The 13,376-nt window shown below is 36.9% G+C and overlaps 1 protein-coding gene across 3 annotated transcripts; it reads right to left on the minus strand.

Annotated features, from left to right (window-relative positions):
- Positions 1–257: 257 nt before the first annotated feature.
- On the minus strand, positions 258–13,144 carry LOC122891510 (killer cell lectin-like receptor 2). 3 transcript variants are annotated; one of them, XM_044227223.1, is made up of 7 exons: positions 12,923–13,144; positions 11,360–11,476; positions 9,642–9,731; positions 8,322–8,531; positions 5,801–5,943; positions 3,878–3,984; positions 258–698 (listed from the first exon to the last, which is right to left on the minus strand). In XM_044227223.1, exons 2-7 carry the CDS (start codon positions 11,472–11,474, stop codon positions 500–502), a joined length of 864 nt encoding a protein of 287 aa, XP_044083158.1. In that variant the 5' UTR covers positions 11,475–11,476; positions 12,923–13,144; the 3' UTR covers positions 258–499. The 3 variants fall into 3 exon arrangements, with proteins under 3 accessions (XP_044083158.1, XP_044083160.1, XP_044083159.1); XM_044227225.1 differs by having other exon boundaries at positions 11,360–11,493; XM_044227224.1 differs by having other exon boundaries at positions 11,360–11,530; positions 12,923–12,942.
- Between the last annotated feature and the right edge of the window lie 232 nt (positions 13,145–13,376).

Genomic DNA, 13,376 nt, shown 5'->3' on the forward strand with positions numbered 1-13,376 from the left:
TTAACAAATAGTAACTATATGAGAGTTTTTATACTATTGTTTCAACTATTAAGGAGGAATGCAATTATAGCAAAGTAAAAACATTTTAATGCAAGATGATTATCTAGATGGGGGAAGGGAGGCAAAATAACTATTTTTTAATTCTTAATTGTGCCATCTCTCAAACCTGGAGGCTACTGAAATTACTTATCCAATTTATCCTATTAATAAGGAAAAGACCCAGGCTATTAATAAGAAAAAGAACAGGCTACCAGAGTTGTCTAAGTGGTTCTATGGATGGTTTAGGGAAAGAGAAAGGGAATTTCTCAGGGCCATTAAAGAGAGGGGAAACCTCTCCAAAGATAAAAAGCATGCACTCTCCCTCAAGAAGACAGATGGCATCTAATCTCTTAAATCATAGTCCAAAAGAACATTTCCTTCCTTTTCCTACTCATCTCTGTTTCCCCAGTAAACTAAGTCTTACTAGCAAAAACATTAGTATGTAAGTATTCACAAATTATCACAGAAACAAACAAACAAACAAATGACAGGTTCTAGTGCACCTTTTCTTGTATCTATCGAAATAGGCAGAGAAAACATCATGAATTCTCTCCTCACAGATACAATTGTAGGTCTTAGAGCACTCAATAGTTGCTGTTCTTGTTGAGCTTAAAAATGCACATTGTCCTCTTCCAGAAGAACTCATGAATGTATAGTTACTGTAGAATAGAAAACACACATGGTTAGCTGTTTAGGGATGTCTGGGTGGCTCAGTCAGTTAAGCGTGTGCCCTCGGCTCAGGTGTGATAGGTTCCCTGCTCAGTGGACAGCCTGCTTCTCTCTCTTTCTCCCTTTCTCACTCACTCTTGCTCTATCTCTAAATAAAATCTTTTAAAAAACTAAAACCGGGGTGCCTGGGTGGCTCAGTGGGTTAAAGCCTCTGCCTTCAGCTCAGGTCATGATCCCGGGGTCCTGGGATCGAGCCCCACATTGGGCTCTCTGCTCGGCAGGGAGCCTGCTTCCTCCTCTCTCTCTGCCTGCCTCTCTGCCTACTTGTGATTTCTGTCTGTCAAATAAATAAAATCTTTAAAAAATAAAAAAATAAAAAATAAAAAAACTAAAACCTTCTTGAATAAATTTATGAGCTGGCAAGAAGCAAATTCATGCTCAGGCTGAGATTAAGTAAAGGTGGGAACCCAGAATTGTAAGTGAAGGACTGAAGTCATTTTTCCCTTCATTTATACGCTAGATTAAATATGAATTCCACTCAGGTTTCCATACGGAAGACAACCAACAAAGAGTTGAGACCCTGAAAATGTATCTTCAACATACACGACCCTTGAAAAGTCTTGAACCTTGGACTTAAGCAGAAGAGAAAACGAATAATCCCACCTAAGAATCCAAAATTACCAACTATCCCACATGCAACTTGTATTTGCTCTATTATTTGAATATCCAAATCTCCTACAGAAATTAGATAGATAGATAGATAGATAAGATAAATGAAACTAGGTAGCTTGGGAGGCATGGGCAGAAAGCATGAGATGTGTTCAATATGTACAGATGAGGAAGTGAGACGTGTCAGGTATAGATACTGTAAGGAGAGCATGTGCCTGCTGAACACAGGAAAAGAAGAAAGAACCAAGCAGCACTACATGTCTCACTCAAAATACACTTTATGCACATAGGAACATCCATGAGGTCTTACTTCACCTCCTACTGGTGACACTCATACTGGCCCTCTGCATAACAAACTCAAAAAAAAAAAAAAACAATCCTTAGCTTGCTCATCAGGATCACTGAAAAGCTGCAGCTGTCCCCACCCTTACATGCTCCCGCATCTCCCTACTAGAGCAAATGTGACTATGACTATGCTAGTCATAGAACCTTCTGTTTGTTGAGCTCCATTGCTCAAAACTCAAGTGATAGCCTAGAAACCACACCACTGTCAGGCAAGGGGGATACAGAAGAGTCAGGCCATCTGAAGATTATGTAACCAGGATTCAGGTGATCTTTTCACCCATTTGCTCCTTATCCTGAGTGTGATGACTGATGCTATCCCAACCCATTCTGATAAGCTATCCCATTTCTTTCCCCTTGCATTAGGCAACTTGTTCTAAGTTGATTTAATTAAGTTTATAATTTGAGCATCTTAATTTGGCCTGGCATTTCTGTTTTGGGCCTCTGAGCTGGAAGTGACTCACAGTGAAGTGACTCACAGGCCAGGACTGCATCAAGATAACTTCCTGCATGACAACTCTTGTAAGTTTGCTGCCACCTTCATCTCGGTCCTCAAATAATTCCCTCAGCAGCTCAAAAAGAAAAAAATCCCTAAACACCACAAAGAAAATGACACCAGGAACAAAAGCCAGCAGAAACCATAGAGCAGACCCATAAAACTTCAAAGATTAGAATTATCAGATACCAAATTTAAAATAAGTACGTTTGATATCTTTCAAGAAATAAAAGACACCTTGAAAATGTAACTAGCAAGATTTAAAAACTTAAACCAGAATCCCCAGAAATAAAAAGTATAAAAGTTAAGATTTTTTAAAAATCATTGAACACTCTAACAGAATATTAAAACTAAATGGAAACCCAAGAGTTTACAATATGCTGCACTTCAGAATAAAACTTTGGGGATGCCTCGATGGCTCAGCTGGACAGCAGGTGACTCTTGATCTCAAGGTCATAACTTCGAGCCCCACACTGGTTGTAGTGATTAGTTAAAAAAACAGAGACACAGGGGCGCCTGGGTGGCTCAGTGGGTTAAGCCGCTGCCTTCGGCTCAGATCATGATCTCGGGGTCCTGGGATCGAGCCCCGCATCGGGCTCTCTGCTCAGCGGGGAGCCTGCTTCCCTCTCTCTCCCTCTCTGCCTGCCTCTCCATCTACTTGTGATTTCTCTCTGTCAAATAAATAAATAAAATCTTTAAAAAAAAAAAAAAAACAGACACAAACCACAAAACAAACAAACAAAAAAAACTATAGTGAAGGCATATGTATCTATGTGTGTGAATACACACTTATATTTATAAGTAATATAAACTAGTAATATACAGATTGTATGATGGTGTTATACCCTGATAAACCCCAAACAAATTAAAAATACCGTAAGTCAAAAACACATGTAATAAACCCACCTTACTTGCTTAGCCTACTGTACCTTAAATATGATCAGAACACTTGTGTTAGCCTATAATTCGGCAAAATCATCTCACACAAAGCCCATTTTATAATAACGTACCGAGCATCTGATGTGATTTACTGAATACTACACTGAAAGTGAAAACCAGAGTGGCTGAGTGGGTATAGGATGGTTTTAAGTGTACTGGGCTGCTGATCCTCGTGATCATGTGGCTCCCCGTGAGCTCCAGATGCCACCACCCAGCATCACAACAGAAGATCATACCGCACGTCAACCCAAAGAAAGATCAAATTAAAAATTCAAAGTACAGTTTCTACTGAATGCATATTGACTTCACCATTGTAAATTAGAAAAACTGTACATCAAGCCATTGTTAGTTAGGGACCATCTATAAAGAAGTTTCAAATGAACTTAAGGGATCCTAAAGTTCTTAATTTGTAACCGTGGGAGGGATCACTATAGCTGAGTCAGGATGGTCCAACACCATCATATCACTTTATGATTTGGGTTTGGTTTGTGTACCTCATAATGCATACTTCTGAGCATGGGTTTAGCATCAAAATTTTGTTCATAATTTGTACATTTCTCTTTCTTTTTCATTATACTTCCCGAAACATCTTCTTCATCGTTCTACTTATTCTTACCAATGACCTCTGTGTGAAAACCATGTGATATAAGAGATTCTTTTTAGATACAGTCCTCCCAACCCCAGCACAAACGTTTGGAGCCTGAATGCATTCCAGAGACTTACATCCCAAAAGGTGGGCCAATGTTAATCCATTTCCATTTTTGTTCTCTATCATCATATGATAATCCAATCCAGTAGTTATTCCTATAAGTTTGGGATTGAATAAAGGCCTGTAAGGAAACAAAACATATCATATGACTAGCCCCATCTGTTAGCTGAATGAAAAGGAGGAAGGTGAAGGTCCCAGCTGTTTCTTGGGACAGTACTCTGCTACACACCACACCACCATTCATCTCTACTTCCTAGAAAACCTTCCCTCCCCCCCACCATCCTCGTGCCTTTTTTTCCGAAGTAAGTTTTTCCTCAAAGATTATTTACTTAATGTTAAAAATGCCTGCCACTCTCATGGATTATTTAAAATATAAAAGAAAAATTTAAAACTAAGTATCTAACATTAGATTTTTTAAAATAATGTCTGTCACTATAAAACTACCCAAAATCATGCTCCAGAAAAATATTTAATGGTATGGAAAGTGATCATTACTTATTATTTCTTTTTTTTTTTTAAGATTTTATATATTTGTCATAGAGAGAGCACAAGCAGGCAAAGTGGCAGGCAGAGGCAGAGAGAGAAGTAGGCTCCCTGCTGGACAAGGAGACCGATGCAGGACTCGATCCCAGGACCCTGGGATTATGACCTGAGCCAAAGGCAGCAGCTTAACTGACTGAGCCACCCAGGTGTCCTGATCATTACTTATTATTAATGAAAATAGTAATCTTCACAACAAATTTATTAAAATAACAACTATATGTGGGAAGTTGTGCACCAAAACCCTCAGCCTCACAGGAGAAAGTTTTGCTATAGTTTAGTAGCTGGAAGGGGTGAAGGGAAAAGGGACAGTATTTGGAAATATTTCCTATGTCAAAAAATGCAATACAACAAAGTGGCATTTTACATAATGTCTAACTAAATGACTGAAGATATTTTAAAATATAGGTTTAAAATATATTTTAAAATATAGGCTCAGGTCATGATCTCAGGGTCCAGGGATCAAGTCCCGCATTGGGCTTTCTGCTCAGCAGGGAGCCTGCTTCCTCCTCTCTCTCTCTGCCTGCCTCTCTGCCTACTTGTGATCTCTCTCTGTCAAATAAATAAATAAAATCTTTAAAAAAAAAAAAAATTTTGTGTGTGTGGATACTTTTTAGTAGTAATAAATTTAAAAGATAATTTTGATATTGTTGTCTATTTTCTTTTGCAATTCCTTTTGAAAGATATACATCACTATACAATATATTAGAATACTGATCAAGAAAATGTTACCTATAAATGTCATGAAAATCACCACGAGGTTAATTTGTAAAACTGTTATCACTTTTATATTCCTCATTATTATCTCCTTTTTGCAGATGGAAAAACTGAGGTCCAGAGGTTAAGTAAATTCACCCAAGGTCACCCAGGTAATAGGTGGCAGAACCGGATTTGCAGGATCCCAGGCAATCTGGCTCCTGGATTCCTAACAGCACCTAGTGGATTAGGTTCCTCCAGGTTCTTAGTTGCCACCCTGCAAGGGTAAGTAACCACTGCCTCCAGGCTATAAATACTAAAGGGTTAAGGGCTCCATCAGAAGGAGAGGCATACTTTTCAGTGAGTTGTTGTCCTGCACACACCTTACAAAAGGAAATGAATGCAAAGACCCAAACTGAATCTTCAAGGGGGTTTCTATTTTGGAAATAATAATGGTCATCATGATAAATAATATATACTGGATGCTTAGAAAGTAGCAAGATTATATATGCTTATCAGTAGGCAGGGTTTTCTAGAACCCTTACCTTTCTCACCTACATAATTTTTGCTGACTCAACAGACACAACACAGAGAATAACTGAAGGTGCCTCTTTCTGGACTTCCCCCATCCTCACTATCTTGGACCCAAGCATGAGAGACATAGTTAGGAAAATAAAAGTGGATGTAACAGTCCATGATACCAGTTCATCTTCATCATTTATCTTCAAAAGGGATGAATTATAACTTTGGCAAGTCTGTTTACATCTGTTCCAGTTTTTACTTTCAGGAATAAAATAATAACACTTTATTCCATAACAGGACCAGCAGTTTCCATAGAATTTGCCTACAACATACAAGGTGAAACATTATTTGGTATTCTGTTAAATAATGCAATATACTTATCAGCCCTCCATAATTAAATAAAATCTAATAAATCTAATAAATAAAATCTCAATAGCTATCAATAATTATAATATCAGGTTCACCAAGATTCTAGAATGCCAAGTGATATCTCTAATACTCATTGCAGCATCATTCACAACAGCTAAGATATGGAAACAACGCAAGAATCCGTTGATGGATGAGTGGATAAAGAAAATGTGGTTATATACATATAAATACTACTCATCCTTATAAAGAAGGAAATGTTGGAGAGGATGTGGAGAAAGGGGAACCCTCTTACACTGTTGGTGGGAATGCAAGTTGGTGCAGCCTCTTTGGAGAACAGTGTGGAGATTCCTCAAGAAATTAAAAATAGAGCTTCCCTACGGCCCTGCAATTGCACTCCTGGGTATTTACCCCAAAGATACAGATGTCGTGAAAAGAAGGGCCATCTGTACCCCAATGTTTATAGCAGCAATGGCCACGGTCGCCAAACTATGGAAAGAACCAAGATGCCCTTCAACGGATGAATGGATAAGGAAGATGTGGTCCATATACACTATGGAGTATTATGCCTCCATCAGAAAGACGAATATCCAACTTTTGTAGCAACATGGACGGGGCTGGAAGAGATTATGCTGAGTGAAATCAGTCAAGCAGAGAGAGTCAATTATCATATGGTTTCACTCATTTGTGGAGCATAACCAATAGCATGGAGGACAAGGGGCGTTAGAGAGTAGTAGGGAATTTGGGTAAATTGGAAGGGGAGGTGAACCATGAGAGACTATGGACTCTGAAAAACAGTCTGAGGGGTTTGAAGTGGCGGGGGGGTGGGAGGTTGGGGTACCAGGTGGTGGGTATTATAGAGGGCACAGCTTGCATGGAGCACTGGGTGTGGTGAAAAAATAATGAATACTGTTTTTCTGAAAATAAATAAATTGGGAAAAAAAATAATAAAGAAGGAAATCTTGTCATATTTAACAGCATGGATTAACCTTGAGGATATTATACTAAGTGAAATAAGCCAGTCATAGAAGGACAAATACTGGGAGACTCCACTTATATGAGACACAAAAAATTGTCAAATTCAGAAAAACAGAGAGTGAAAGGTGATTGCCAGTGGCTAGGGGAGGTGGAAATAAGGAGCTTTTGTTCATGGGTATATAGCTTCAGTTATGCAAAATGAGTAAGTTCTAAAGTCTGGTATACAATATAGTGCCTATGGTTAACAATACTGAATTGTTACTTAAAAACTTGTTAAAATGGTAGATGTCATGTTAAGTGCTCTTAACCACTCCCCAAGAAAAAGTGACATGGGAAAACTTTTGGAGGTACTGGACATGTCTACTACCCTAATTGTGGATGATTTTATAGAAACATGCATATGTCCAAACTTGTCAAATTATATACATTAGATATGAGCAATTTTTCACACATTCATCATACCTAAATAGAACTGTTTTTAAAATAATAAAAGTAAATTTTTAAAAAGATTCTGGGATGCCTTGTAAATAAAAGAAACACAATTTTTTGGAATTTTTTCTTTTCCTCACATATTTTATAATATACCAAATTTTTAAAGTCCTATTATTTCTTTAGTAACAGAAAATATAAATTCCTGCTGCCATGTCTAAAAGATATTAAGTAAGCAAAATGTTTTGCAAACTCCAAATCCTAAACAAATATTTAATACTTATTGATTAACTGGGTCAATTTGTTCCATCATTTACATAACAGATTGTATTGTATGAGATTTAATATTCTTATCTGTTGGATGTTTTTAAGGGTGTTATCACACAGTTATACAAACACCAACACCTTGGCAAAACTTGAAGTACTACAGAGAGTGTATAGACCAAACATGTGAGGTCAATGCAGAATGGAAACACACACACAATTACCTTTATGAGACCATCCAAATAAAAGGCCTTGCACCCATTTTAGCCTAAGTATATTTTTAGTAATGGCCTCCATTTTTTAGGTCAACCACAAAGTGGAGTATCTAATTTGCCCCCAGATCCAAAATGATCCACGTTTTCATGGAAGCTGACATATTATTTCATCTTCTAGGTGAAATCCAATAGGAATGTAGGAACTTCCACTGAATTTGGGGAGATACAGAACTCTATTAATCCCAACACAACTCCTGGGTCCTCAGTCTCACATGTTACACGGGCAAATCCAAACACTCATATTACAGCCTGAAGTACAAATGAAAAGATGTCTAGTAGACCTAGATCACTAGCATATCATAAGCCTGCCTATTAGGCCTCAAAGCTTCTGGAAGGGGAAGAAATAATGGCAAATCATGCAATCTTTCATTCAAGATGCCCTTCATACCTTTATTTTCTCTCTGACATGTCCTATTTGTAAAGAGTAAATCCCGTTCCTTTTTTTGCTGAAGCAATTCATTTTTGAGAAGGTTATATTCTAAAGTCTTATATGTCAAAAGTTTCTTTAAGTAGCTGTCATTTTGCAAAATGTGGTGCTCTTGAGTCAGGTTTCCTATCATTTCCCTCTGCCGACGGTTTTCTTGAGTATACTGAAAAACTAAAATTAATAACATAGATATAATACAAAAGTACTCATAATGCTTGAATATTAAAATTTAAGACAAAAGAAAAGATCTCACTTTGACAACCAACCCATTTCATTACTTTAAATGGTTAATGTGACATTTAGAAAGTAACACCTCAATAAACTAACCATACAAATGGAAACATCAAACTTCCTGCTATTAGCAACTTGCACATAGAATAAATAAAATAAGATATCTGAATAAAATCATGATGGTAATACCTTACCATTCAGTTCAGTTTCTTTTTTTTTTTTTTTAAAGATTTTATTTATTCACTTGACAGACAGAGATCACAAGTAGGCGGAGAGGCAGGCAGAGAGAGAGAGGGAAGCAGGTTCCCTGCTGAGCAGAGAGCCCAAAGTGGGGCTTGATCCCCGGACCCTGGGATCATGACCTGAATCGAAGGCTTTAACTCACTTAGCCACCCAGGTGCACCCTGTTCAGTTTCTTTGAAACAGTCAGCACATAATTTTAAATAGGTACCAGAGTAAAATCCAATCAGACAACACTTAGCAACACATCACCTGAGCATGAAAATTTGCACTAAGAAACATAAAGTAACAGCACCATTATTATTGGAGTGGATCGAATATCCACAGGAGAAAAGAGAGGAAGACATAAATATGTACATTTATCTGAGTGTCACACATTAGCGATTTTCTCTAAAGATGTCAAGAAATCCAAATAAAAGATAAAAGTTGAACTCAAGATCATCTAATATCCACGTAAAAAATCAGTATTTTTACTAAACTATATCCTCATTACATAATGGGAAAAAATGAAGAGAAAGTCACACTTTATTTGCAACAGTTGTTTTATGGGAATATGTATCTAAGATTCACAATGGTTAAACTCAGATGGCATGATATGATGAAGTCCTGTATCTGAAAGAATGCGATATATCATACAGCTTATTAAACTACACAGCCATTGGAAGAGCTAAGCACAATGAAAATGATACTGTGACATATGTGGGACATTCCCTAATGATAGCCAGGGAACAATTAATGAAGCACACTTAATATTTGTGCAAATAGTGGTCACTATTACTCAAATTTGAAGCATGTATTTTAATTACTCACTCTTTGTCCCCAACACAGCAACAGCCGCCAATAGTAGTAAACACAGGATCCCAAGAATTACTGCAATGAGATACCAGGGCACTGAAAACCCTTTAAATAAAGAAGAAAGATAATCATCAGGAAGTGTCTTGCTCACTGCTAACCTTAACCTGGATACTATCTGAAACAAAGAGACAATCTTCTCTAAAAATTTTAGAAAAATGTATCATAAAATTTGATTTAATTTTTGACCTAGGAACTACAGTTTTTAAGATCTCAGATTTCTGATGATATACACCCACTATATAAATCCTACACACAAGAACAGTCCTCTAGGATCTTAAAAGTACTTCCCCTACAGATGGCATAACATATAGAGCTGTCCAATCACTATGCTGTACACCCAAAACTCACACACATTGTATGTCAACCAGAATTCAATTTAAAAAATTTCAAAAAATTTTAAGAAAAAAGCAGAGGGCAACAAATATAATAAAAATTTATAAGAATCCACACTGACATGTATACTCCTTCCTGTAACCACAACAAATGATGAAAAAGAAGGAAAAAGAAGTCATTTTTCTTGAGGAATTGGTAGCCAACAGAGTATAATATGAGGCTGGAAATGTGATGAGGGTCCATTCTTAAAAGAGTTTCTAGAAATCAACTGTCCTTTTTTTTTCAACAGTTCTATTTTTCCCTAGACAATATTACCTTTATCCTCCTTTTGAGGCCCTTTTTCTAAGAATTCTATCTCCATCACTAATTAAGACAGTAAAAATTATTCTCAATTTAGAGTCTGTGACAATATTTGAAGGTAGAAGGTAAGAACAGAAAAAAGAACAGAAGGGGCGCCTGGGTTGCTCAGTTAGTTAAGCATCTGACTTCAGCTCAGGTCATGATCCCAGGGTCCTAGGAAGAAGCCCCCACATCAGGCTCTCTGCTCAATGGGGAGTCTGCTTCTCCCTCTCCCTCTGCCTGTCGTTCCCCTGCTAATGTGCTCTCTCTGTCAAATAAATAAATAATAAAGACAACAGCAAAAAGTAAATGTTCCTTTGGAATAATTTTGTTTCTCCATTGCTAATTAAGGATTGGCAAATATTGGGGCACCTGGGTGGATCAGTCAGTTAAGCATCTGCTTTCAGTTCAGGTCATGATCCCAGGGTCCTGGGACTAAGTTCTGCATCAGGCCTCTTGCTCACTGGGGAGCTTGCTTCTTCCTCTGCCTGCCGCTACCCCTGCTTCTGCTCTCTCTTTCTCTCTCTCTCTTTCTCTCTCCCTCTCTCTTTCTCTGACTAATATATAAATAAAATCTGAAAAAAAAACTTTAAAATATAAAGAAAAAATAAGATTGGTAAATATTTAAGACACCTAAAAATTTTTGTCTGAATAAAAACATTGTTTCTAACAAATACTTTCATTTCTCAAACATTCTCTAAGAGCTTTATTTCTCTAGGAAATGCAGTGTTCTCTTGAGACTCCAATCTGTCCTTTACGTTTTAAAGCCCTCACGAATTCCTCTTAACCAAATCTGAATAAAAACACTTTATTAGCTTTGCAAATTTGGAACAATTTGTTCCAAGCTTTAAAAAAAAAAAAAGAAGAAGAAGAAGAAGAAGACTTGTTCTGCTCTCTACACCATTATAGTTTCTTACACCATTTGACAACCTGAAAGACAGACAGAAACTTTTTTTCAAATGTCAAAGTTTGACAATCCGTAAGAGATGCTTAAGACATACCTTTGCCATCAGTGTTCCCAGACTTTTGATTCCCATCTGGCCTCAATCTATTTGGTGACTCTGAAGGAGACTGAAGAAATCTCAGGGTGGAATAAATCACTTGCTGATTGCTCATATCTACAGTAAGAAGGGAACTATGTTTTGCATTAAAACCTCACAAAAGGATGATTTCTGTCAAAAGAACAATTAAAATGCCGGGCTGTAGAAATATACCGGGGACATACATAGAGGTCTGTGTGTGTATGTGTATGTGTGAATGTGTGTTTAACTCCTTCAAGTGCTTGGACTGAGCCTGAATTATATAAGAAATGGAAAACCTCTTAATATTTCTGTTAAAATCATTTATACTCCTAGTGATTACTGCCAAAATTATTAGAATATGCAGAAAGAATTTTCTTTTTTTAATCTCCCAATAGATTGAATAGGTTGGGTCCTATTCACCCAGCCAATTTAGCTCAAAATATTCAACATACATATAAAAATGTTGGGCAAAATTGCCACCAGTATAAATTACTGAGACACTTTAAAACTATCAATTCAAAAAATGAAAATTCTGTTTCTGAAATTCTGAAAAAATATAAATATCTTGCCTTTAAAAGGCCTTAATACACATGTTCACATCTACATATAAATATTTAAAAGTTCTTGCATTCTTTTCAATTATGACATGAGTCTACAAGAGCGTTGCTCAACGTACAATCCATACACCATCTGCAAAAGAATTATTAAAGGTTAACATCACAGATTGGCCAACAATCCGGACTGTGCAAGATGTGCTGAGAAAAATCTCTCAGTTGAAGCACAGTTGCCCGTATTTTTAATCTCAAAAGATTCTGTCTGTATTTGAAATTTAGACATAATTTTCTAGTGTAAGATGTTGCAAGAGAAGCCTCTGTGAGGGTGCCTGGGTGGCTCAGTGGGTTAAGCCGCTGCCTTCGGCTCAGGTCATGATCTCAGGGTTCTGGGATCAAGTCCCGCATCGGGCTCTCTGCTCAGCAGGGAGCCTGCTTCCCTCTCTCTCTCTCTGCCTGCCTCTCTGTCTACTTGTAATCTCTCTCTGTCAAATAAATAAATAAAATCTTTAAAAAAAAAAAAAAAGAGAAGCCTCTGTGAAAATAAAATTGTCAGCAGGCAGTCATTGGTTAATATCCATAAAGGATTCAATCTCTTAATGGATATCAATATAAAAAGAAATTACTAAATAGCAAACCTTTAAAATTTACCTTGGTTCTTTTACGAGTCAGTGTGAAAAGAAACAGAAAATATGGAAAACAAATTGCACATGTAACTATATTCTCTTTAAATTTATTAATTTACAAAATGTCCTAAACTTAATCACATTTTCCCTAATTTCGTAAGGAAAGGAGTCTTTTCTATTACACAGTCTTTAGGATGGATAATATGTACATCATTCAGACACAAAGCAAGAGTCACAATGTATCGAGAAAAAGAAAATAACCTCCCATGAATGTTGCACTACAGTTTTCACATGCTTAAGAGTTAATGCAGGTCTAACGCGATCAGTCCCCTGTTCACGCCAAGCCATTTATAATAAAATGTTACCTTCCTAGAATCTTTCTTTCCGCAGTATCTCTTCCTTATCAGTGGCACTAGTAGGACACTCAGATAACAAAGATCATCTCTGAAGGGTACTCCTACTCAGAAATTTACTGCCCCTCCTCTTGACCAAAGTGCTGAAAGGAAACTGTATGCAAAGGCTGCTGTTGAGGTGCATCTTCCTCCATTTCAGCTAACCAACCACTTCATACACTTTGCAAAATAACATTCAAAATCATATTTGAGGACTGAAAATATAAACAAACACAGCTTTGAAAAAAAAATAAGAACTAATATCGTCAAAAAAACTCACATATTTAAAAGAAACTACTAGCAAAACAAAATATTAAAATGTATATGTTTAAGTATACATATACCTAAGAAATAGCATAATTAATTCTTGAACTCTTAAAGAGTCCGTTAGAAACTTTCTCTTGCATGCTGCTATTTGAAAAAAAAA

The sequence above is a fragment of the Neovison vison genome, chromosome 12, assembly GCF_020171115.1.
Source record: "Neovison vison isolate M4711 chromosome 12, ASM_NN_V1, whole genome shotgun sequence".
Classification (NCBI taxonomy): domain Eukaryota; kingdom Metazoa; phylum Chordata; class Mammalia; order Carnivora; family Mustelidae; genus Neogale; species Neogale vison.